General features: G+C 39.0%; 1 protein-coding gene across 2 annotated transcripts; it reads right to left on the bottom strand.

The window, feature by feature from the left end:
- Positions 1-235: 235 nt before the first annotated feature.
- phldb3 (pleckstrin homology-like domain, family B, member 3) lies at positions 236-26,040 on the bottom strand. 2 transcript variants are annotated; one of them, XM_044358833.1, is made up of 15 exons: positions 25,522-26,039; positions 16,791-16,936; positions 16,440-16,550; positions 15,589-15,726; positions 14,998-15,126; positions 13,187-13,369; positions 11,334-11,447; positions 7,810-7,911; positions 7,332-7,419; positions 6,614-6,779; positions 4,733-4,814; positions 4,282-4,431; positions 3,432-3,639; positions 3,099-3,184; positions 236-1,094 (listed from the first exon to the last, which is right to left on the bottom strand). In XM_044358833.1, the coding sequence occupies exons 2-15, from the start codon at positions 16,932-16,934 to the stop codon at positions 960-962; spliced, it is 1,836 nt and encodes a 611-aa protein (XP_044214768.1). In that variant the 5' UTR covers positions 16,935-16,936; positions 25,522-26,039; the 3' UTR covers positions 236-959. The 2 variants fall into 2 exon arrangements, with proteins under 2 accessions (XP_044214768.1, XP_044214770.1); XM_044358835.1 differs by lacking the exon at positions 11,334-11,447 and having other exon boundaries at positions 25,522-26,040.
- Positions 26,041-27,182: the final 1,142 nt, after the last annotated feature.

Here is a 27,182-nt window from a genome sequence, read left to right as displayed (position 1 = left end):
AGGCACAACTGGCCAGGAAAAGAAAAAAAAAATTGACATAACGATCAACATCGGGATGAAGCTACAAATGAATCCATAATCTGACTGCATAAATGATGGGAAAATTGTAAATGTACTTCTCAGCCTGTTTTTTTCTGTAGGTGTTATTTAATGTTGCAAATCTCTTGCCGATAAAGAGATTTCCAAAATTAATAAAGTTGAAAAAATAATAATAATGAGAGACCCAACTAAAGCAAACTTTTTATGAATAAACATTTAATAGTGCATTCATAACAGTGTATGCCTTCCTTTATTTGCACATCAAACCCATATAAATTTCCAAATAACTTAATTCATGAAAAATTACAAGTACAATCTGTATTTCCTGAAAACAAAGATGCAGGATGCGGACGTATTAGGGGGAACACCTGACAATATAAAGCAATCTGATGCAAAATGCAGCTCAAAAAATTATCACAGAGGTTCACTGATAGACAGTCTAACAAATATATATTTATTGCGGGCTGTCATATTGGACTGCTTTATATTGTACAGGTGTTGCCATCCCTGTTGTAGTGGGTTGTAGTAGTATATACTAGTCCTGTAATGCTGGACTGTGACCAGCAGGGGGAGGTGAACCTCAAAGAGTAAAACCTTCCAGTAACAGCAGGCTGGTGTGTAAAGCTGCCTGTGGTTTGCAGCTGGTTCAGCCAGCGGTGAACCTCTGCCGCCACTGAAGCATCACTCTTTCAGTAACAGTTTCCTCCACTGTGATCGAGCACATCTGTTCAGCACCTCGAACCACTGTACCTCTGTGTCTCACGCACGTTGTCCACAGATTCATGAGTCCAGGTACAAAATGAGCCCCTGAGGTGGATCTAAGCCAAACCCGCCCATCAGTGAGGGCGGAAAAATGACTCAACGCATTTATAGCCTGCTCAGTAGCTTCACTCGAGGGTTTTATAGTCACATATGAGAGGTCAATAACGGCTGTGCTCATCTGTTGCCGTGACGATGACATCCATCCAAATCCTCATAGATATTGCATTCGTAGCCACCAGGAAGAAAAGACGGTCGTATGTCTTCACACAGAACGTCAGACTGGGCCGCGGAGACTGTAGAAAAGAAGCAGACAGTAATAATGTGATAAGTCTTGATAAAGATAAGGAAGCTTTTTGACATGACTGAAGGGTTTTACCATTATGGTAATTGATTTGTTCAAGATATCTCTTATCTCACTGTAGGGATTTAAATTCCTCCCACTCCAAAACTTATTAAAAACACCAATTTTCAGCAAACCCACACTGAAATTACATTTCTAAATAACCGTAAGATACCATAAAATTTCAGTTAGAATAGTTCATTTGAATCACTTTTAGCGTTACTCTTTTGAGTCTTTACTTTCCTGAGAAGAACAACAGGCTTTTGTTGCTTCAGTTTGAAAGAATTCTTTGTTGTTTTTCATTGCAATGCCACATCCAAAATTATTTTTGAGGACAAACTACAGTATGTATTTCTCAGTCTGTATAAGCATACGTATTGAATTAGATAAGACTGATAATTGGATGTTTTATACAACTTAAATTAACACCAAAGTTAAGAATGTAACATTTTATGCACAATCAAGTGTCCTGAAGGCAAATTATTTTGTTGTTTTACTTGAGCAATTATGAATAGTCTTCACGTTTCATGATGACATAATATAAATAACAGGGTTTCCCATGGTGTAACTGTAAACCTATGGTGTCATATGACACTTGTTCAAGCACTGAGACCTGCCAGCAGCAAATAAAGCTCTACTTAACAGTTCTAGTGTTACCTAGTGTTACTTACATCTGCAATTATCTTAGATGTTAAATCAAAGGCAGGATACCTCTGTGATTATTTCAAATTGCAGAGGTTGTCTGTGTCTTTAATACTGTGCAAATCTATTAATCTGTTACAATTGAACCAGTTGGAGAAGGAACAAGATCAAATCAGTAAACTTTATGTAATGGGAAACCACCACAAAATCTGTGGCTAGTACATTCTCAAATCACATGAGGTCACAAGATAATTGCAGTTAAGTTTAGTGATTTAACCTCCAAATACACACACATTAAAAAAAAAAAAAAAAAAAGATTTAAGTGGGGGCCCTCTAGGATGCTTCCTGAGTTGATATCATTATCTTTAACTTGTCTCCATGCAGTGCAGGCTTGTTTGTATCTGCATATTTTGACCACTTTTATTGTTGATTGAATTTTCAACGCTTTTATTTGTAATATTTGTGCTTCCAACTTTTTGCCTGCCCAGCGACTACAGATGAAAATTAGCCTTTCTGGCTAACTCTGGCATATTTTCAGAAATGTTATTAATATGCACTGTCCCTGTCAAATAAAGTAATAAAATAAACACAAATAAAAAAATAAAATAAAACAATATGCTTGAAGTGGCTATAATCAATATTTTTTATAATAACAATTTATCAAATGACTCTGTAGCTCCCCTAAGCTTTACAGAACTTTATAGTGAGTTTCAGCTCATTGCTGTTCAGCTTTAACTTTACTGTTTTGGTTCACCCTCACAGCTCTCACAGCTTCGTTTTCAGCTGCAGCAGGCAGCTGTTTTCAGAAAAAAAGCTCTAAAAACTCATTGTCCACTACCTGCTCAGCACCAAACAGCAAACAGGCACAGTTAATGACTAGCTGGTGAACATAGTGGAGTATTTAGCAGCTAGAGCCAAACATTTCCCTCGGAAGTTGGTAAAGATCAAAAACAGAGCTAAAGGAGAGTGGACTTACATTCACCATAATGTTGCTCCATAACTGCATAATGCGTAAATAAGCAGCTGTTTGATAACAAGTTCAATATATAAACTTAAAAGGTGACGATAATGTCAATGTTGTGTTCACAACTTGTTTGTGCTGGCACCCATCAATTTTTTTTGGATAGATTATTGGGATTAATAAATAGGCTACACTGGCCTGTACAGGCTCTTTTCACCATGACAAAGGGCTTATAGCCTGAAGTTCAGTTTTAATTGTATTTCTTGAAGTTTTTCCCTGTGGATGTGAAGTCCAGCACTTTGGCACAAACTCAGTGTGTTCTGTAAATAAACTGTGTACTATATAAGGACTCACAGAAGTGGCTGTTCGTAGATGGTCATAATAAACTTCCTCTATGGCCTGGAAGTAGATGACTCCCTTTAACTTCCTTTCATCACAATCTGCAACAAAGGAAGAGAAAAGTTTTTAAAAAAAGGACTTGATTAAACTATCGGAAGTCTTACAAGTTTTTAGTATTCTGCCATTCTATTAGGAATTAAAAATACTTTCCGAGTTCTATTTCTTTCAATAAGAAACAATAAACATCTTTACAAAACACCCTTTAGTGCATTAGTGTGACACAAAGACAGTCTTCATTCATGCAAATACAACCCCAAACATTTACACCACTCTCCCAGCCCGTCTAACCTGTATAGTAAGCTAGCCGTCTGTGGTCCATGTCAAACAGGAACCATCTCTTCTTCCAGGTCTTGACCCTCCCCCCTCGTTTGGTCAGGAAGCCTGCACAGCGTCGAGACGTCAGCCGCAGGTCTGTGCAGCCAGCCACCCCATGACCCAGAGACTCCACATGGGCCCGGAGGTCAAAGTTCGGAGAGAGGAAGAGGGGCAGGCTGCGCTGTTGAGGAGACAAACAAGAGTTTAAAAGAGTTACTTCATTTTATTCCCTGTGATAAGAAGTTAGTCTTCAGATTTATAAAAGGATAGGACTACAGTAGTTTATCCAGTGAGTGTTTTTAAAGGGAGACCTATAAATTTGATCGGGTTTTGTGAGATCATGTTATCAGGAATGTCTACTTGGCCTAAATTGACCTGTTATGCTTTTGTACATGTAGGCCTACCTAAATTTGCACATAAACGTGTAACTGCTAAATATTTCCCAAACTCAGAGACCCGCTTTGACAGTATGAAGAATATTAGTCCTAATGTGCCCCCAATCATATTCAAACCTGGTTTTGAATATTACGATATTCATATTCATGTATTTACAATTAAGTGTCCAAAAAATTGACAGATGTCATTTAATATTTTTGTGGGTCCAGAGGCTTTTAAGGGTTACAGGTAGTGTTTAAATACAGAAAAACAGGTAGGTATGCAAATGATGCCCACACAACGTTTGTTATTTTCATTAACTTCTCTTACAAAATTACACAAAAAACTACATTCTAATAAACATGACCAAATCTGAAGTATATTTTCATCAAAAACACAATCCAAAAAAGTGTGAAAATTCAAGCTACTTTCTAAATTTCATTGATACCTGAGGGGAGTTTGGGGGAGAACTGGCCTTTGGCTGCTCCTGTGGTTCTGGCTCTGGCTTGTGTGGAGTCTCTGGCTCTTGTGGTTCTGTTCTGGAGGAGTTGAGCTCTCTCTGTCTTCTCTCCTCCAACAACAACCTCCGTCGTTCTTCCTGGGTGCACATATGTATCACATAAAATAATTTGCTGAAATCAATACGTACCCTGAGACATTTCCCTTTCTTGTTGGAGACTGAAAAATTTTTTAGCCATATGACTGTAAATTTTAGACAGTCTTGACATTTGCCAATGCTGCAAACATGCATTACAAACATTCACACATCTGCTTGCTGTTTTCTTGAACCATCGTGTGCGAGCTGAGTGGGTGTCAAATGATCAGACAGCCATGCCTAACGCAGTGTGTCGCTGGTGATTAGAGGTGCCAGCTAGTGTTTCCCACAGCAGGTGACTCACCCTCTCTCTGAGCAGCCTCTCTTTCTCTGCCTTGGCTTCTCTCAGTTTCTTCTCAATCTCCACAAGATCCAACAGGCACGGGCTACAAAAAGAAGAGGAGTTATATTCACCACTGCTGGAATCAGAGTCACTGTACTGACCAAACACAATAAAGATTAAGATATGAACATGCCAATGAGAATCAGTCATTTACACAGACATTTAATGCTTAGGAAATTAGCTCATTAGCTGCATTTACTTTCACCAAATTGAAGCCAGTATTACAAAATATACAGTATTATGGATCAGTTACAGCGGAGTGGGTATCAAATGATGTTATAACGTGTTAAATATTTTTTTAAAAATGTTATGTTAAATGTTATGCAAATGTTAAAACAAAAAAATACAGTTAGAAGTTAGTTTGTCAGCTATGAAAGGCCTGTTGATCAATACTTTGATATGCAACTTCTCAATGCAAATAACAGAGTTACAAAGAGGCAAAATCATGTGTCCAAGACTGCAAAACTCAAAATTCAACATATGCAACATTGACGTTTTACATGACACTGTACGCAATGTTAATTATATGTTAAACATTTACATGGACAGTGCAATGCATGTACCTGAACATCTTGAAATTTTCTGTGCAACAGCTATACAAATGTTTTATTTGTTACTGTTTGTACTCTTATGTTTTTACACCCAACCTCATCTAATACTGCTGTGTAAACCCTGCATTCATTATGCAATGTAAACTGTTAATGACTAGCTTTGCACCCACCCTATTAATACACTACACTTAGCTATCACTGCTGCTGTGTGTTAGATTACTGATAAAGACACTGAATGTGTCTTTTACAGTGGTAGTTGTGGCCATCATTCCTATCAGTAATAATAACACTATGCTTGTCAAGTTAGTGGCTAAGACCTGGGAAAGTGTCAACCATGGCAAAAAAAAACCCAATGGGGAAAGAAACATGCCAGGTCCAAAAATCACACAGGTTTTTGAAAAAACTTTTATCCAAACTTATATTGAAAGGTACAACGAAGGTGAACGGTAAAACTATTGCCTAAAGTATGCACTGTTTGACTTACTGTGCCTCATTTATGTGCACACAGTTGTTACTGGCAAATTGGGTGCACTTACTTTTGGTTTTACCACCAAATAAAGTGGTTTAGTTCATCTATTTAAACTTAACCTGTCTGATCGTCTGACCGCTCATGTTTTCTTGCCCCGTCACTGCATTCCCAGATCTCAGCAGTTACTTTGGTGAGTACAGTGTTACCATAACCAGAGAGAAATGATGGGCAAATTTAGATTTAATTAGGGCTGCAAATAACGATTATTCTCATCATCGATTAATCTGGTGATTGTATTTCGATTAATTGATTCATAGTTTGCTCTGTGAAATGAAAAAAAGTGCCCATCACAGCTTCTCAGTGACCAAGGTAATGTAAGGTGACCAAAAGACCAAAATATATATATTCAGTTTCCTATTATATGCTGTAAGACAACAAGAAGCAGCAAATCCTGTCATTTGAGATGCTGGAACCTGAGAATGTGTGACATTTTTCACTATTTTTGCTTAAAAAAAACGACTGAAATTAGTCATCGATATATCAATATAATTAAAATAAACTGGAATTATCCTTTTCTTGGTAACTGCAGCTTACATAAAAAGTGATCATAACAATGGTCTTCTAAAATGAAATCTTTCACACACTCCAGAATTATCCATTCTTTGAGCCAAGGTATAAACTACAGTATGTGAATTACATTCCTTCCCTTTCTGTTCCATGTAATGTTTCAGTTCTTGAATTAAAGCACATTCAAAAGCCTGTCTTTACTTCACTCTAAAAATAAAAATAAGTGTTTATCAAATGAACTGTAAAGCAACTGACCTGGCAGCGCGAGAGCTTGTTGCACTGTTGCATGGAGTGAGGAGCCCGCCGCTGCTGTTGGTCCCAGGTCTGTGCCGGCTGCTGTGCCCGTTGCTGAGTCTATGGGAGGGGAGGGGGGAAGTGAAAGCCTCTGGGGTCTGGCTGTCTGGGACCGTCCTCACCAACCCTGAGAGAGGAAGGAGATAGAGCAAGACACATGAGAACAACATGCGTAAACAATAGCTTTATATAAGATGTAGTGTGAGAGAAATCATGCAAGTGGTGGCGGCGTATCAAGATGTTAAAATCCCACTATATCAAGGATTTTCAGTTACAGCATGAATGAGCAGCGAAAGTATGGAAAAGGTCATATAGGAGAGGCACAAAACACCTGGCAAGACTTGACATGACCTTGTAAATCTGGCTACTTTGATGTTTGGTGACAGATAGGTGTGTTAGATTACTGCTGAGGAGATTTTAGGCATAAGTATACGGGAGCTCCTCTGGCTCTGACCTCCTCCTTCTGTACAGGTTAATCCAGTTTTCTCCCAGCGTATTAACAACGTGCTGATTCTACCGACACACCTTTGATTTGACTAAAAGGGAGAGAACTGAACAAACACTTAGACAAAATGAGGGCATGAGTGCAGAGAGAGAGTGTTTATTGTCCTATATCATAGTGCTCTCAGCTTAAGCAATCAAGAGCACAATAGAAAATCGAGGGCAGATAAAAGCTTACCCTGCGCTGAGAGCGGCCTGTCGTTGAGTTTGTTGTTGCGATGCGAGCTCCGTCTTCTGGGCAAACTGGCGGATTCTTTGCATGGTTCCTACAAGGAAAAAAGAAACAGTGGAAGTGTGTTACAATAAGTACGATCTGTGCGATAATGATTTCTACTGAATCACTGTCATCTCACTTTTAAACTAGAGCTAAAAGCAAATAATCGATTAATCTTTTAGCCTAATGTCTGAGATTTCATCTGAATCTATTTTGGCAATTGATTAATCGTTTTCAAGTCACAAATGCCAAACAATTGCTGCTTCCAGCATCTCAAACGTAAATATTTGCTGGTTCTCTCATCCTTCTGTGATATCAAACTGAGTATCTTTGCGTTTTGGACTGTATTTGAAAACTTTTTCTGACATTTTATAAATTAAGCAAGTGATCATTTAATCAAGGTTGTTGACACACGCCGTATCCATGGTGACCTACTGCATACCTGAGGAGGCTTGTGAACGGTCAGAGGGGAAAGTGACATCATGCAGGGGGCCGAGCTGGTGATGTTCAACCAATCCGTGAGCGGTTTCTTCTCTTTGAGAACCTGTAAGGCAAGATTAAATTTTGTTTGAAAGTTATCTGTAAAGAAAACTGGCTGCGAGGTACAAATACTGACAGTTTACATGAACTGGAGCAGGTGGGAAGATCACAAACACATACATGGCAATTGACAGAGCTGCTGCGTTAGACATACCACAGCTGGCTGAGAATGAAAACTTGTCTCCACCTCCAAGAGGGGATTGTAATGAGTTAAAAAATTATCATTGCTTCACTATCTTTCCCCTCTAACCCTCCCTCCCTGCTTGACTCACAGACACATGAGCAATTCAGTCGCCGCATGCAGTGCACTCTTTAACCCTTGTCTGTATCTTTCCTTACTCTACTCTAGTATATATCTATATATGTATTTGCCCACAAGGAATTTGTGGACAATGAAGGTTTAAAAGCTTTTACACATCAGTTACTGATCTTTTTGTGTGTTTTTTTTGTGATTTAGTGGATATCTAAGAGTAAAGTTCTTCCTGCTTTCTGTTTAAAGACCCATTCAGATGAATTTTTCCTAAACTACAGGTTTTTTTTTTCCTCTCAGATACAACAAGATCTCACCATTTAGGTTTACAACACATCTGTCAGAGGTAAACCACATCGTCATATTGTAGTCATACACACTTGGTCATGTTGTCTGACACTCTCTCCTCCTCTGTACTGCCACTCCCTTCTGCCCTCCCTCCAGCTGTCTCTCTATTCTCTCATTTAGAAGAGCTGATGAACTCAACATTAAGGCAGTTTTCTGACAAATACAATTTTAACGCTCGTCAGCCATGCAGATCAATTTGAGTGCATTTTTTTTAGCTTACCGCTCGCTGCAAGGATGTGAAACTTCTCCCAGCTTCTCTCCCTCTCACTCATCCAAACACACTCTCTCACTCACATGTGCACACACATTCACAAGCCCAGCACCCTCCCCCACGATACTTACTCCTCCCTCTATCCCTTCCTCACCCTCCCTCCGGCTGGAGTCAAGCTATCTCTCTCTCTCTCTCTCTCTCTCTGTCTCTCTCTCTCTCTCTCTCTCTCTCTCACTCTCTTTCCCTCCCTCTCTCCATGTCTGATTTGCTTTTTCCTTGTCCAGATCTTGTCTCCTTCTCATTTTCAATGGTGCCATCCTAAGTCTGATCAAAGGCAAACCACTGGCTATGTGATAAAGTATGGTTTAATTAGTGACTGAGTAAATCAAATACTAGCAAGTATTCAAAATAAACATTGATAACACATGGCAGTGTAAGATGTCCTCAAAATTTTAGAAGAAGAAAACAGTCATAGGACATTTTTCTATGTTCTATATCAAGGAGAAATGAGAAGGAAAAGTCTGTATCTGAAATCAGTATATAGGCCCTACTACTCACTATACAGGGAATTCTATGTAGAAGACTACATAGTGCATCAGCAAAATCTCGGACACTTTTCAGGTCATTAGGTAGCTCAGTGCACAGGGGAAAAAAAGGAAATTGCCATTTTTTCCTGTGTGCGCAATGCATTATGGTATATATATCTTGGTTAGTAACAAGTCATTACTATTTATGTTGCACTGTGGGATAATTTAAAAATCCCCTCCAGACATGTTTGAAGACATATATAAATACTCTGCTTTGAATAATAATTTACATCTGACGTAAACACACAAAAAAAAGTTCAATTACCTAGTTAGACATTCTTAATATGACATCTACTCCTTATTGAAAAATACAGAATCTATGAATATAGATTATTTGAAAGTTTTATCCGCTGGACACAATATGTTTTCTAGTTTACTGAAAAGTGCATTTTCAGTGTATGTACACTGGAGACTTGGAGTGTCTACATCACAGTTGTGTAAGTTGCATACTGAACTTTGACTGGCTCCAAACTAGCTGTGATGTCACAAACCGTGCTCATAGGTACACACCTTAACCTGAGATTAAAAGGTCAAATTCAGCAGATGAATTTTCAAAACAGCCTTCTAGTGTCTCTGTACACACACTATTCTGTATATCCACCTGAAGTAATTTTGAGTGCAGGGGGACTTTAACTTTGCTATGCAGGGTATAATAACTACTACTAAACATTACAAAATGGAAAACACGCTAAGAACAACTTCAGACACCTTTAGCTAAGTACTAATAATGCTAGATATTGTTGTATCACTTTCTGTAAATTAGCTTGTTAGCACAGTTGATCAAGGCAACATAATTACAGTTACTGCAGCTTGATAAACCTGCTTTAGTTGATTTTTTTTTTGAAGCAGTGTAACAAGCTGTAAACAGAACATTGTCATGTTATCATCTTATAGAGTTGATATGGCAAACATATTAGCAACCAGTTAGCCATTTACTCATCCAGCAGACCTGTAGGAATATTAGCATTCATTTGGAGATGTGTTTCTGGCCACCTGGAAAATGTAAGTTCAATATTTACTCGTCTTTTAGCTCTGTTTTGCACTTCACCAATGAGAAAAATATCTAGCTATTTAGCTGCTAAATGCTCCACCATGTTAATCAGCTAGTTTACCAGCTATTCGCTAACCTTGTCTGTCTGCTGTTTGGTGCTGAGTAGTACAGTAAAGTTGCAGGATGCAAAACCAAAACAGTGAGCTAAAAGATGCTAAAATGCTCCATACCCCTAAGGGGAACTGCAGACTCAGGTTTGTCACTACAAGTGACCTCTCATATTACAGGTAATCATTCTTTCCATTATTAATATGAAAATATCAATTAGTGAAGCTTTACCACAGCTGATCCAGGTAAGATAATCAGCTGGTTAATGTATTTTGGGAGGATGGGTTATTTTATTTGCCAAATGTGTATAGCAGTTAGTACACTTGCATTCTTAAAAATGGGTTCTCAAACTCTACCTACAGATGTATGATTTAACCAGAGAGATTATTCAAAGTACCTCCAAAACATCTATCTGAGAAATGTTAAGCTGTGTCAAAAATCCCTCACATCATTCAATATTACCTACATAATAGACACTCAAAAGTTTACTCTAGATGTTGCAGGAAACTGAGATTCTGTTTAGTAGTAACATGTAGATTATCATCATTTTGCGACATCACTGACAGTGTTGCATTACTGTAAATCTATCTTAGGTGAAGTGACACTACATACTTTTTTTGTTCCATGGGAACTTTGTGAATGCAGAATATAGTAGTGTTATTACAGTAGCACAGTATAGAATTCAGATGCTCAAATAAAAAGACAGAAAGTCAATACACAAAAGTAGAGGTAGCAAATAGTTATAGCCGGCGCCTTCTGTAAGATGCGTTGGATCCCTACTTTTAGTAAAACTCATATACTGCTTCCAACACACACATCAAATATCAAAAACAGGCTAATAAACAACTACAATAAAATATTACTGATTATTATTAAATAGTACTAGTAGTAGATTAATTTTAACATCCACAATAGCATAAATCCCTCTTACTGTTTGATGTTGAGTATGTACAAGTTCTCTCTTCTCTTTCCTCAAGGCGGTCAGCTCCCTCTCCTTCTCCCTCTCCATCTCCTTCAGCTGTTTATCTAACTGCTGGACTCGCTCCTGAAAATTCAGAACATAATTTCTTTCAGTGTGGAAGGCTATATGGTTTCTTCTCCTCAAAAGAAATGTCACGTGCTGTGGCTGATTCATGTGGCCAGCCTGAGTTTACTTAATCTTTCCATTATGCTGTGATGTAATATTGGATAAATATCCCTGATGTGATGCTGTGTGCATTGTGTGAGTGGATGCAGAACAACGAGCAGAGTTGATCTCTTCGGTCAACATACAATGCAAATCAAACATCCATTTTGCAAGTTAATGAGACGCACGAGGGAGACACACGATAGCAGAGCTGAGAGTGTAACTCAAAGTAATGATGGACTGATATAAAGTCAGCAAATGTCACAGTGTGAGAAAAGAGACGTGTGAGACAGAAAGTGAGAGACAGGGGCTATAGAGATGAGCTGTCATCTGCAGCGAGGCCACAGTGCAGCTGAGTCAACTACCATCCATCTCACACAATCCCTCTCTTCATCCCTCACTCTGCACTCCTCCTCTTCCTACATACTCCAGCTAATTGAGGAACAATTCTATATCATTGTCATCATTTATGTTTTGTCCATATTCATACGCTCTTCTGGAATCTGGCCTGTGAAATGGTTCCCATGTCAGAATGTAAACAAAGACCACATGTCCAACAATTTCATAATTATCATTTATCCATGACTGTCATGAGTCAAAATTTTCCAAATCCCCTCATGTGTTTTATCTTTCCATCTCCTCCACTGTTGTGTCTCTTCTTCTGCTTTCCTTCTGTCTTGCTCTTTCCTTTCACTCTCATGGTGGCCTCTGATGTAATTAACTAGCTAGCTGTACAGAAGTCATGTGACAGGATCAGGGTGATGCTGATGTGTGTGAGGTAAAGAGTTCATTCTCGTGTCACCATTAGATGGGGTGGTGAGAGGAAGGAGGGCAAGCCTTAACCTGCACTGACAACCATGGACTGTGACAGGAGAGGAGAGTGAGAGAGTGTACTCTACATGTGTACATGTGTGTACTGTAACTCCATCCGAACAAGCCATCTAATGTGGTAGTAAGTGCTTTAAGGCCAATAAGCGAAAAACCAATATTTTTACTGCTTTGGTGATCAATGCCAACAACTCTGTGATTACTGTAGGAGGAGCTCAGATTTGTGGCTTTAAAGTTCACTTTCTGGTCTGCCCTTTTCTTATTTTAACTCTCAGAAGAAGGAAATGAGTTCCACCAAACTCCCAATAGAAGTATGGTGCTAAACTCTCATCAAGAAAAGAAAAAAAACCTTCTTAATTCAAACAAAAAAGCAGCTTCAGTAAAGGCCTCTGTTGGACTGATGCCCTGATGAATTATCTTACTGTTTACAGTCATGAAAATATGACTTTACTTTGCACTGTATGCGTGTCCAAATGGTGGACAAAATAACAGGAACTGTTTACAGTGTACAATAATCAAGAACACATGTCTCTGATACAGTCTAAACAAACACTGAACATTGAAAGCTTCACTTATGTAGATTTTTTTTTTTTGTATTTCATTACATTGCAGGGTGTTCCTGTTATTTTGTCTACCTGCTCTCTCTCTATATAAAAGTCTGACACGTCTGTATTGAATGGAAGTTTGTGTGAAGGTTAATCCTACGTCAGTGTGCAAGGGTTTACACTGACTTGAACCACATGACATACAGATAAGCTGCAAACCTGTGTAACACGTCAGAGGCAGCTGTGAAATTCTCTGAAAAATTCCTCCCGTGTCACGTTGTTTACCTGTGCTGTGTTGACCACGTGCTGTTGACATGAGATTTCCTTCTCCATCTCCCCTTCTTTCTCTCCCTCCTTCTCTTTGCCCGCCACGCTCTCGTCCTCCTCATCGATGCCGCTCTCGCGCTCCAGAACTCGAAACTCCCAGTCCTCAAAGGCCCGAACCGCCGCCTCCATCACCTCTTTCTCCTGCATTAAAGACAGAAACATCTTTAGTCTAATCTAATCAGTTTTTAGCAACCCTTGTTTTAACTGTCAGTGCTCAGTTCTAAAATGCTGTAAATCCATAAAAGATAAAGAGAGTTAACACCTCATTTGCAGTTGCAGTGAATTATTAGAAGATTGTATGCATTACAGTAAATTAACATACAATAAATATACAGTAGTATTAGTTTGTTAGGTATACAGTTGCTTCAAGTTCTTCCACACAGAGTGTTTACTGCACTTCTGTTCTTGGATTCTGGTCAGCACCACTTGACATGTTGTTAGTTCTTTACCCAGTTTGTTATTCAACCTCTCTCTAAACTCATTTTACTCATTCACTCACTGTAAATACATTTCTGAAAGACAGACTTCAGTTACCTTTATTTTTGTTTAATTTTGTGTAAAGTTCTGTGCAATTTTCTTTGGAAATAGTGATAATCTCAATATGCCACACCTCCATTTGTTGGAGTTGGTTCCTTTAATAACTCAACCACTATTATAAAAACAAAACTGAATCCTTTCTCAAGATAACATTTTGTCAGTAGTGTATACATTTTTGTATAAAAGAACATATAGAATAGTTTTCAAAGGGAGCTAAGACATGTGCATGTATGTAAAAACAGTGCAAGTGCAGGTCAAAGTAAAAACTTGTGCAGCCTCATTGTTTCATAATTGGGATACCTGCTCTCCTGTTCTTGTGCAGTATTTATTTAAGTTCTATGTTTGTGTGGTTTTCTCTGTGAAGCAATCTGTGACAAACCTGTTTTTTAAAGCTCCCTTAAGTCACAATCTGCTGCTGGACTGCACTAAACCATTCATTAAACGCTGCTTTTGAAACAAGGCGGTCTCACATCTTGTCCTGTCACATTCACAAGAAACAATACACATCCTACTGTATGTACTATGTGTGTGAGTGTCTGTGGAAGTTTCTGACACATTGACACATCAGGTCAAACAGGTACTGAACAATAACACAGTCAGTCGTTCAATCGGTCTGTCAATAACATGCATCTGAGACACACTGTCATCAAGTATCAGTTGCAGTTTTTTTCTTTCTTTCATTTGGACAGATGCCATCAAGATGCGATCAGTTATTTAATTTTCATTCTTATCTTATTCAGTTAACAAGTTCAGCAAGATTAGATAGTCAAAGTTTCAATTGTCTGCAAAAAAAAAAAAAAAAAAAAAATCACAGTAACCTACAAAAAAAAACAATACATTCATATGTTTCTAAATATGATTAACAACCAAAACTCTCTCAAAGGCTGGAAATAGACATGGGCTGTTTTTGTGCTGGTTTTGACTCATAACTGAATCACTGCTAATCTGATAGATTTTGTATATAGATAACGTCACTTTGCTAGTTAGATTACCACAACTTCTGGGAAGTTTAGCAGTAAAGCTACAGCATTCAGATCTGTTGTGTTGTCACTCTGTGTTGGTGTTCAATGAGTTTCTGTTATTGTTTGAGGAACAGAAAAAGAGTTGAACTTTCTGCAACATATAGTTTCAGACATCATGACCTATTTATAAAGGAAAGGGTTTTTTTTTGTTTCCATCCATGTTGCCACACTCTGAAATGGTTAAATACAGTACATCTTTCAGCCATTCACCTGCTGCAGCTGCAGTGTTAGCTGTTCCCTCTGGCTTTCTGGCTGACTGGGGATTAGTTTCTCCTTCTCCTCACACCTCCTCTTCAGCTCCTCCACCCTGTGTCTCTCCTCCTCCAGACTCTCTCGCTCCTGCAGTTACAGAAAAGGCGAGAAACAAGTGAAGCGAGTCATTCTCTAATTTGCAAAAACAATTTCAAAAGAGAAAAAAAAAAAACACAACAAGTTAATTTCACAACTATGTTTATAAAGTTTGCTCTGGATGAGTGGAGCTATCTGCCTTCAAACCAGCTCTGTACCGGAGCCTTTCACATCAACAACAATCATTGCATGGGAATTTACCTATCATTGACATGATCTTGTATTGATGCTAGTGGACCATTACTGAGCCCACATGTTTCTACAGGTGAAATCCCTTAAGCCAACTTTTTCCGTTGTGATTGTGATCCCCGTGCTAAGCCATCACAAAATGTTACATCAACACATATTAGTCTTCATTGTCTCAAAGAAAAAAACCCAATCAAGGTATAAAACATCATAAATGCAAAACATATTAATTTTATTACATGATACCACACAGTGCGTATCTATTACCTTTTGTCTGTCGGTGTGTCTGTGCTTCTCCCTTTGTCTGGCCTCCTGCTGTAGAGCCTTCAGCTTCTGTGTGTATCTGTGTAGCTGGTTCTTCTCCGTCTGCAGCTCTCCCTGCAGCAGGGCGATCTCCAGCTGCAGCTGAAAGGACAAGAGACGCCGCTGAGGTGAATCATATTGACCAGAGCTTGAGCAAGTCAGAGATATGCATTCCTTTACCATGACTGTCTCGGTGTTTGGAAATGTCATGGAGATTTGAATGTGCAGACTTCAGCGGAAACTATACTAACTAGAAACTAAAATTTTATTGTTTCCTTAAACACTCAATGGATGCTGTTAATTTTTTTCAGCAGTCATAGTGCATAAAAAAAAAATCCTTAAGGTTTGCCCCTATGTATATATTTCAAGTTATTCTAGGGCTGCAATTAACCATTATTGTCATTATCATTCATGTGCAGATAATTGTCTTGATTAATCGATTAATCCTTAAGCCTATGAAATTTTATAAAAAAATTGTGAAAAAACATCCTCACAATTTCTCAAAGCCCATGGTGACATCTTCAGATCACTTGTTTTGTCCAATCAACAGTCCAAAACCCTAACATATTCAATTAACTATTATATATGACAAAGAAAACCGATCAAATCGTCCCATTTGACAAGCAAATGTTTGCCATTCTTTTGTTTTAAAAGATGAATAAATCAATTAATCAACTAACCCTTTCAGCCCTAATTGATTCAGTGGTCTGTTGAACACTTTGCACCACATGGAAGTAAATCAGTTGTTTTCCTCGATCAAACAATTGATGTTTTTGTGCAGCTAAATAATCGGGCAAGAATCAGCATCTCCTCACCTCAATCTTTAGCTCCTCCTTCTGTTGGTCGATCTCTGTGATTCGCTGTTGGAGCATTGATGGCGATGGCAGAATCCTCAGTGAGCCCACCTCCAACTTTTTTATACAGGACTGACAGAAAGGGAAAGAAAACATTCAAGTCACCACATGCAAGCTGTAAAGCAGTAGACAGTTTAACCTAGAAAAGTTGATGATTCCTTGGTTTAACTGCATTTTTTTTCTTCTTAGTGCACATTCAGGGGCTACAGCACTGAGGCTGGTTTCATGTTCCTTCTCTACATTATTTAACATGACAAGAGCTGCACAAATTACTGCATCATCATCATCAACAGCTTCATCTCACTCACTTACCTTCTCACTCTCCGTGCTGCTACTCTCCGTGTCTGACTCCGCCCCCGAGGAGGCGGGACTTTGACCAGCCACTCTGGTGATCCACGGCGACCGCAGCCCCTGCTGCCACTGGCTCCTGGAGCTCTCCATGTTATGTTGGGGCATTTCTAAAGGCCGAGACAAGGGAGGCAGTTAATGAGAGGTACGCAGCAAGGACGGGCCCGGGGGAAGGGGAGGGGGGTCTAGCCGACTTTAGTGAATATTATGGTAATCTAATCAGCTGCACGGTTGAAGGCGTATGAGGGATCAGGTGACAGTTCACAGAGGGGATATTACAGCTGAGTAATACTGCATAAGCACTTTAAAAACACAGGGTTAGGGTTATTCCAGAAACCAGTCTGTGATGGAGAAAACACCTCACAGTGAGGAGGAAGCAATAGCGAAAGAGAGGAGAGAATGCAGGATGTGGGTGGTGGTTTGTGGTTGTGTTTCAGGGTCCCTCTTAGTGAAGGACTCTGGCGTGTGTGGACACAAGCTTTATGGAATAATATTCTTTTCTGTTTGAGGCTTCTGAAGTGCATCAACAACTACAACTAGAACAATCAAACAATGAAATACTAAACAATGAGAAATCGCCCACAAAAATGTCGAGGCACATCAAAATATACTTTGAAGTACTTTTTTATTGTTCATGTTCATATTCATGAGCATTTACTCAAGCAAATATCATTACATAGTGTTTACACTCTTCTACATCAAAGTGCTTCCCAACATTGGGGAATATTTCAATTTAAAGGCCTATATTATCCCGGTGTCTTTATTCTGTTTTGCCCTTTAGCCCTTGTCTGTGTGGTCTCTACACAAAAACATGCGTGCAGCAGAGACGCACATGTTTGCACAGACAAAAAAAAACAATTTGTGGGAAAATACTTTTGATTCCTATTGTCCAACCTTTTCCCACCATCTTCCCTTGCCCTATGTGCCCTCTTTCTCTCTCCCTCCATCACGACCTTATTAGGCTGCAGAGAATGCAGTCAGAGTGGAAGCGCTGAGATAAATATACAGCCCAGATATGAGTGAGGGCTTCCAAACAACGACTGGCACAGTGACATCGAGAGAGAGCGAGAGAGAGAGTGAGAAAGAGAGAGAGAGAGAAAGGGGAGGGCAGGAAGTGGGGTGTAAAATATCAGAGGCCAGTGTCTTGTTTCTAGTGATGCAGCAAAAGCACAAAAAGCAGCTTGACAGAGGTGTCCATAAAGAATGCAATAATGTTCAGAGAGGAGACATATTTTTCCATCAGGATTTTAATGGATGTAATTCCAATTGCAACAATCTGTTGACTCACTGGTGGGCAATCATGTTTACTGGTTGATGATCAACATCAATAAACTTGCATACAGTCTGTGTGGTGTGAATTTAGAAGGACGAACAAAAAGTTAAGTTCATTCTTTAACTTTTTCTTTATGCCTAATAAGACAGTGGAACACTACAGCATACTTTAAAACGTATTTTTTCAGCTCTGTGACTGATTAACAACCAAGACTGAGTGTTCAAGAAAACACTTAAATTGACACTTGGATTTGTGATTGAATTGGCCATCACCTACTGCACAAGAGGAGTAAATGTCACTGACATGACATGAAAGGGAAAAGGAAACCCATTAATGGTCCATGAGTCATGCCGTTTTTCATGGTTTATGCAGTCAGAGTATATGATAATGATACAAAGATCCCATGACATGGAAGCTACTAAAAAAATAATATATATTTTCCATGGAAATATAAATACTTCTTAATAGAAAAAAACACTCATATCCATTATAAAGAAGTTTGCCTTACAGAGAAAAATACCGAAGAAAAAAAATGATTTTCTAAACAGAATAGTTGGGTTTAAACCATACACTGAAAAGTAATGTTCTCTGTCCTAAGAAAATGCTGACCACTGTAGTTTACAGTAAATGAGGTTGCCTTGCCACAAGGACAGTTCAGAAAATGCTTCCAATAATAGCAAGTGAAGAAAAAAATCCAGAGAAAATGCAAATGCTGGGGTGCCAATGAACTAGATTCCCTTGAAGTAAAAATGTGATAATTTCTCTTGCATGGTATAAAGGGCCATTGCAAATACTTGTTTCTGAACGGCTGGGAAGTGTTTAAATCATATTCCTATGTAGAGGGCCAGTTTGAAGCCCACAGTAACAACGGCATTAAGATATGAGTGATTCTACGATAATAGACAGTCATCAATGACACATCACAATATCATTGTTACTGTAGCAGATAATATACCCCTAACATGCCAAAAGCTGCACCAAAAGCAGAAACCAATCATATGCAAAGTTTATTTACTTCATGACGAGTGTTATGAAAGGCTTAATGATCTGTAACAAGGCTGACAGACACACAGCCAAATGTTTTGTGTAAAAATGCTGTGTGTTTCTTAAATGTTCATCTGTAAAATGTTGAACTGGCAGAAAGCAGAAGACGTATCAAACATTCGTCCCATTTCTGATGTTTTTCATCGTGTGCTACAACACTCTGCTCTCCAGTAAAAGTAAAAACTTCTATGGAAAACAAGACAGACAGCTTCATACTGAGTTACATTACTATCCAAACAAACATCAGTGCAAGCGTTTGCTATCTGACCTCTAGCTAAAGTCCACTCAGATACACTATCAACCCCGGAGCAGAGAGAGAGAGAGAGAGAGAGAGAGAAAGAGAGAGAGAGAGAGAGAGAGAGAGCAAGAGAGAGAGAGAGGGGAATTCAGGAGTAAAGTCCATGCTTTCATGTCAACACCGTGGTTTGTTAAATGTAACGAACAAAAGCCTAAACAAACACAACGCACTGACAAGACAAGAGAACGAGACAGTAAGAGGAACACCAACTATGAATATAAAAATCAGCAGATGCAGATGAAGAAAAGAGGGCAAAGCTCAGCCTGAGAGCCAGATCAAAGAACAAAACACAGTTTTGTGCCCAAAATAATTGGACTTGATTGCAGGGGAGGGGGACGCCTCTGGAGAATAAGATAGCGGAGCGTGAATGAACGGAGATGCAGTTCAACATCAAGTGTGTATGTTATGTAATGACTACCCAGAGCTACCACAAGATATAACCCTCAACTCTTAAACTGATACTAGAAGACTTAAAGACTCTGTATCAGTCTGCAATGCTAATTATCAACCACAGATCGGCAATAACCAGCAACAGCTGACTCACCAAAACACAAACACACACACACGCCCACAGGCAGACCAGTGTGAGAGAGCTATGCATGTTCAACAAACACGACAAGCACAGAGGAGAAGAATGCTACATATTATCTTACAATGTGCTCAAATCAGCAAAGTCTGATCACTAATTATTTCACTCCCAGGCCCCAGTGTGACATTTCAGTGAACTCCATTCATTCACTTGTGTGTTTGATCTCAACTAATCCAGAGAAACATACAGTTCAGTAAAGTCCAGTACATACAAACAGTATTTACTATCACTTGAATTTTTGCACAATTTTCAGTACTTTTGCTTCATCAAAGAGTTTGTTTTTTTCTTTTTTTACTGTTTATTGGTAGCAAAAATAGAAACACCACTTTCTACAGAGACATACTGGTGATTCAGTGGTCAGACAGACTGATGTTTTTTTCATTACATTAAGCTGCCTTTTTTTTTTTATCTGAATAGCAGAAATGCAGACTAAAGACCACAAAATACCCACCTATAAATCTGATAGCACATACGCTAAATTATAAGATAATTTCCAAGATTGTGAGATTTTTATTTCTCCTTTTAACAAGAAAACATTTGGTATGATGATGATATTACAGCACATTAGGGGACATAGTGGTGAAATCAGTAGGCATGTCATAGGAACATGTCATAAGGGGGGAAATACGTCTTTGTAAGATGAACATATCTTGTTCTAAAGAGAACCAGAGGTTGCATCATCAACGTTCAACCTATAGAAGACCATTTAATCAACTAAAAGTGGAGTTGAGATGAGATTTTTCATATGACGATAGCAACATACTTTTGCATAGATGAGTGCTACGTCCTACCATCCTATCCTACCATCTGTGAAACATATTAGTGTGATGTCTCTTCTTCATTGACACCAAGACCTTTGCACACTTACATTTTGACAAATGAAATGGTGCTGGTCCTCAGAGCGCTGAAAATAGCACATACCACCCAAACTGTGGCAGTAACACTCAGTAGCACTCTAAAATGTCCTTGACCCTGTCAGGACCCCCTGCTCATTGGTGAGTGGCTAAAAGGAAAAGTGGGGCTAAGCATTGTGTATACAAAACCATAAAGTCAACACTGACGACGGCTATATTCCAACAGCAACATACAGGACAAAAGAGCTCTGACGATGGCATGCTGTGTGTGGGTGTGAATGCTGATTACAGCTTGTGGCTATGCGTTCAATGCAAGAGCACTATAGGAAAAACATGTCACACACATAGCGCGTGAGCAAAACTGCCTTGTAAAGAGGGGGGCAGCGTACAATGCCAAAGTAATCCACAGAGGCCAAGCTCAAAGGTCAAGTCACTCTCAGGTCATTCAAATCAATAGCTGAAATGATCATTCATAGCATATTCATGTACTTTTTGTAGAATTGAATTATATTGTGGTAGGTCTGAGTGGATGGGGATGCAATCAGTATCATAACAATTAATTGCCATGATGTATAAATAAATATCACAATAACCGTAGCTCATACATGCAAACTACAGCCAAATAACAAGAATAATCAAAACTGAACTGCAAAATTAATTGTCTACAATATTAAGCTTTTTTCATCTCTGTTTAATGATTTACTGGAAAATGTGGAAAAAGGAGCTTTTTTTTTTTTTTTTTTTTAATGGAAAGTATACTGACTCAGCTTTGACAGGGACTAATCTCTGGGTTACTGTGCACTACCAATGTAAACAGCAGACAGGGCATGTGTGTTAGCTCTGTGGGCTGAAGCAGAATTTCCAATTTGGGACAATATGAGGAAGACTGATCTCACCAAAAAATCTATTTAGTGTAAATAAATGTTTAACTGACCAGAAGCAGCAGTATGACTGAAAAAAACTGACACTTAACTCTAAATATCTACTAGACCTGACTGTCATGAGAGGTTTTTAGAGCATTAGTAAGTTGTGAAAGCTGTCATGCTCACCGCAACATGAGCAGCTGCTATTATTATTATTATTATTATTATTATTATTAGTCATATTTCTATAATTATTATTATTATTGTTATTATTGTGCTTCTCTGTGTCTCTCTCTCTCCCCTCTCCCCCTCCCTCTTTCTCTCTCAACCCCACTGGTCAAGATGGATGATTGGCCGCCCACCTAGAGCCTGGTTCTGCTTGAGGTTTCTTCCCGTTAAAGGGGAGTTTTTCCTTGCCGCTGTCGCCAAATGCTTGCTCATGAGGGAATGCTGGGTCTCTGTAAAATAAAGAGTACGGTCTAGGCCTACTCTATCTGAAAAGTGCCCTGAGATAACTTCTGTTGTGGTTTGGCACTATATAAATAAAACTGATTTGCATTGAACATACATTCACCATGACCTTGAACTACATTTAACTGCACTATACTGTACAAGTGCTGCATTGCCCTGAGCACTGTGGCATGAAGCATCCCAGGGGGGCATCTTACAATCCAGATGACAAAACGCTTTACTGTAAGTAGTTGTCTCTCATCTGCAGAAGGCACAGGACCAAAACCAGCTATTAAGCCAAGTGAACAAGTAGGACAAGTCACATATCCTTTATGGACCATAGTCACAGGCTGTGGCTTCAATTAAACAGACCAATCTCCAGGCTTTACAACATTTTATGCAATAGCGGCGCTGACATCACCACATCACTATATTACACACACAATGTTTCCAGAAAACAAAAGTAATTTTCCTTATTTTCATTGTCAAAACGAAGGCACAAAGACATGTGGAAGTCTCTCTTTTTGCTGCCTCCTTGCTGAGGCTCTGCTGCACTTTGGCTCTAACCACAATGGGATTTTTTTAGAGGGAAAAAACATGTAAAATCTGGCTCTCATTTCAGAGAAATAAAGGGCTGACCATTTAAACTGCTGGTTGGCAAACCTTTTGTTTTGTACTATAGCACACTATCAATTTCTACTAGATTGGATGAAAGAGGGAGATAGGAGTTCATATTGTGTTCACCCATGTATGTTTAATTGTTTATATACTCTTATTTTGCTTTCTTGAAAGAGATTGCAATTAACATTTTTATGTGCCTATCTAGACTTGGGACCAAAGAGCACAACGTCATTTGACTAATTAAATGCTGTGGACAACCCAGCAGCAATCTCTGGACCCGCTGCATGTGGCTCCTGCTGGCTCAGCACCGAGAAGCAGGAAGCTGTCATCACACAACAAGTTTCTGAGCAGGAAGAGCAGGTGAAAGAAGGGAGTTTTGGCTGTCACCCAGCTGTCACTGTGGGACTGTGAGAAAAATCCCGACACCTGGGTTGCAACACATATGAGAAAACCCTTAATGGAGTGTTTGTTAAGCTAAGTGGCACATGCAAGAGAATAGCTACAGCATAAGCCTATAAAGTGACAATGTATCAGGCCATAAAAGGAAAACAAACAACCTAAAACACTTAGGCAAAAAAAACAGCTATTAGGAATGAACTTTGCATTTCTGGGCCCATTCTGTTGCTTTGTGGTGTATTTTTATCATTCCTGTGGAAAATTGGCTGAGTAGAGGATGTCAGTTTGAAATGTTTTGCAGTGACTACAATGGCAGCTTTATGCAAAAAGATTTTCCTGCAATCTCCATCCCTATTGGTACATGACAGATACTGGCATCAGTCTCACAGAATCAAATATCAGACTTCTTTCCAGTTCTAGGCTAAAAAATGTGGAGAAATCAAATGCAGAGGAAACTAATATACTGGTTCCTGTACTACAAGAAGCTTGTATTACCAAAACTAGTGCCAATACGACACTGTAGCTTCGGTAACATTGCCAAATTAATACTTTTTTCAGTCCTCTGATTTAAGGGATATCAACAAAGCCAACTTTCTCAAATGTTACACGATGTTTAAAAAAGCAAATGTACAACAACTTTGCTTGAATAAAGTCTAAAATGGTCTAAAACTGTCAAAATCATTAATTAAATCAGGAACTATAAGCTGAAAGGAGCCATAAACAAATTATGAATCTGACCAGACGTTTAAAGTCGGCTTTCAGTACTTGACAGTCTTTGACACTCTGGGCTGCAGACAAATTTCAGTCAATACCAAAAATAAATAAATAATTTGAGGTTTGATACCTATGAGAAGCCTCAACTGACCGCTATGCAATGCACGCATGTAGCACTAAAAGGCTGCTAATCAACATCTTGCTCCAACTTCAGCTGTCAACATTGCTCTTGCTCTTGCTCTTATCTACAGTTATAACTTAGAACTGAATGTAAAAGATTCATATCTGTTCTGTGGAAGAAGGTTGGAAGGTGTACTGGGAAATGTAGGAAAGCAAGTACATCAAAACACAGCAGCGCTCCTTCACAAAATAACTCCTGGTCTGCGGTGTAAGGGCAGTCTTAAAGAGACAGGAGCTAAAACCGCCTGTTTCAGACAGAGGCTGAACTGAAGGGCTTAATATAGGGCCGGTATAAGATAAATAAAGAGTTTTTTGAACTGTAAGTCATCCAAAGGTATTCCTGTAGAGCCCCAGAATAAAAATATAGACCTGGAAATAGTCATGACACATCCCCTTTAAGCCACACATACATATACTGTAAATATAGGCTTTAACTAGGCCAATACATCTCACTGATGGAATGACAAAACGCAGAGGAGAAAAAATATTGTGAGAAAATCTTTCAGGGCACTTATCGGTTGTAATCCTTCTACTGTTTGTAACTCCTGGCATCAGTACAGGTTCAACAGCACTGACAGAGATTCCTCTGGCCTAAGTAAATCTTTGGGAATTGTGATGCAAGAAAGAGTGATCCATTAATGACAGCCTGGGACCAAGGGCTCAGACATAGATTTGTCCAATGCTGGTTCAAACTAGGCAATGGGTGTGTATACGTGAGAGAGAAAGAGAACAACTGAACTCCCCAGACAGCAAACCCTTCCTAAACCTTCCTCACAATCCTCCCTCAACCTTCACTCCCACCCACTCTGTTTACCCTGTGCGTGCTGATGGAAGGATAAAAGGCGAGATATCCCAGGGTCATTGTAAACAAAAGGGGAATTTGTGTAAACTGAGGTTATTGTCATGGGACATAAGGCTTCACTGAGAACCAGCAATTGAGCTCAAAAAACGAGAGTCACTGTGAATTTTTTGTCAGAGATAAGAAATGAATAATCATAATTATGCAGGTCTGTATTTAGGCCAAAGGGTGGGACAAAACATATAGGCTATTTTGAAGCTCTCACTCAATTACAAACAAGAAGGCACTATATTTGTTTCAGTGCATTCAGCATCAGGAAGCTATAGGTTATTAATTCCTCTTTTGTCAGGGGTGCAGCCGGATTAACAAAGTTGATGTGATGTAGACTGCAACAGGAGAACTCCTCATCTTCCCAAGAAGCTCCAGTTACCCAAACAGTAAAGCGAGGGGCTTCCAGCATAGACTACTTTAATATTTTGTCCCATAAGCCTATGAGAAGTTGTTTTTTTTGTCTCATTTGTACAAGAGGAACTACACAAGCCGTAACTCTGGAGGTAGAAGCCGTTTCTACTGACTTAAACAATGAAAAGCTAATTTAAGAAAACAACTCTTACCTGGAAATGTTGCTTCCTGTGCGTCCTCCAATTCATACCATTGTGACAAAGCCGGGCGAAATCAAAGAGGGGAAACGCGAAAAAACTTTATCGAAACGTCACTTCAGCGAAGTTTTCAGGCGCTTTCACTTTCAGACACACGAGTCGAATCCCGTAAAGCAACTCTGAGCTCACTAACTGTTTTCTTTGAAGCGGACAGCTACTTTATCTCCGCTTTATCTTCACCTGGTTTGATTCAATCCCTCCCAGGAGCAGTGACAGAGCAGTGTGAGCCGCTTGTCGGCGTCAACAGGTGAGATTGAGTTGAAAGCATGCGGAGGAGGGGGGCGACGGAGGCGGATACCGAGCAGCTAACTTAATAAAAGTGTTTTGTGTCCGATCCATAAATGTATAAAGCCTTTATATCCGTTTCGTCCGAAGAAACTTCACCACCGCTTTCTGATTCCCCTTCAAGTCCTGCACTGAAATGGGATTTCTATTCTGGGAACTGACAGGGCTTTCTCATTGTAGAGTCGCTCAAGTCATCCAGGCACATTGCCAGCACACTGTGATGTAAAAGGCTACTTAAAGACTTTTTATGACAAGACCACATGGGAATTTTTTAATATTGTAGTGATATAGAAGAAGATAGAACTTCTAGGGTCCATTAAGGTCATTATAACTCATTTTTGAGTAGAGGAGCAGCTTTCAGCTCTCATATTTCTTATATATATTTTTTTTGGAAAACAACAGTCATTTGGTCCAGTAAAAGTGACCTCAGATATGCACTTTGTAATTTCTCCCAGCAGGGCCCATAACACATGGTGTTTATTGCACTGTGTCCTACAAAAAACGGGATAAACTCATTTTGAAAATGGTACAGCGTCTTTCTTCTAACAACCACAAAGTGAATGTTTAGGCTAAAGACTTTCTTCCCTTTTAGTCAGCAATGAGAAATATTAAATTAATAAATATTTAATAGCTACCTCTAACAGAGACTCTGTGTTGGCCCCCCATGAGAAAATTGATACCAGGTTAAGGCCATCAGCCAGTTAGCTTAGCTTAGCATAAACACTGGAAATGGGGAAACAGCTAGTCTGATTCTGTCAAATAATAACAGAATTGGCCTGTCAGCAACTCTAAAGCTCACTAATTAACGACTTATATTTCATTCATTAAATCCACACAAAAACCAAACTGTAAAATCGACAATTCCCAGGTTTAGGGGTGGATCAGAGCCGAGGAACAGTCTGACACTCATAACCCCAGGAAATTTTAGTCTTTACACTTTGGTTTTTGTATGGATTGAACAAATGAGATATAACATCTAATTTGGTAAGCTTTAGAGGTGCTGGTTAGCAGGTAAAGTGTTTTCACTTTCAACATTAGTTAAAACTGACAACACAGTGCCAGCCATAATAAAACTGTGCTTGCAACACATCTGACACAATATAAACACATTACTTTGTAGTCCAGTAAATGGTGATAAAATCTATATTAGTTTCAAAATTTGTCACAAAAACTAAGAGAGCTGTCAAAAATATACAGGAAGTTAGAATATTAGGAAATATACTGTAGGCTACCACAAAAACCAAGTTTGTCTTTTGAATCAACTGTCTGTTGCTTTGTAGCATGAAACAGGAAATGTAACTGTAAGAAGGGCCTGAATGTCACTAAAGCAT

This window comes from Thunnus albacares, chromosome 8 (assembly GCF_914725855.1).
Source record: "Thunnus albacares chromosome 8, fThuAlb1.1, whole genome shotgun sequence".
Taxonomy (NCBI): domain Eukaryota; kingdom Metazoa; phylum Chordata; class Actinopteri; order Scombriformes; family Scombridae; genus Thunnus; species Thunnus albacares.
Note: the sequence above shows the minus strand (reverse complement) of the source record. Positions and strands in the feature narration are given on the sequence as shown.

Excerpts from the sequence above, each read along its gene's own strand:
- phldb3 (XM_044358833.1), bottom strand. The coding sequence starts at position 16,934 with ATGCCCCAACATAACATGGAGAGCTCCAGGAGCCAGTGGCAGCAGGGG. Across the intron at positions 7,912-11,333 it reads TACATACTCAACATCAAACA|GTTCTCAAAGAGAAGAAACC; the intron begins GTAAGAGGGATT and ends CTTGCCTTACAG. Across the intron at positions 4,815-6,613 it reads ACAAGCTCTCGCGCTGCCAG|CCCGTGCCTGTTGGATCTTG; the intron begins GTCAGTTGCTTT and ends TTCTTTTTGTAG.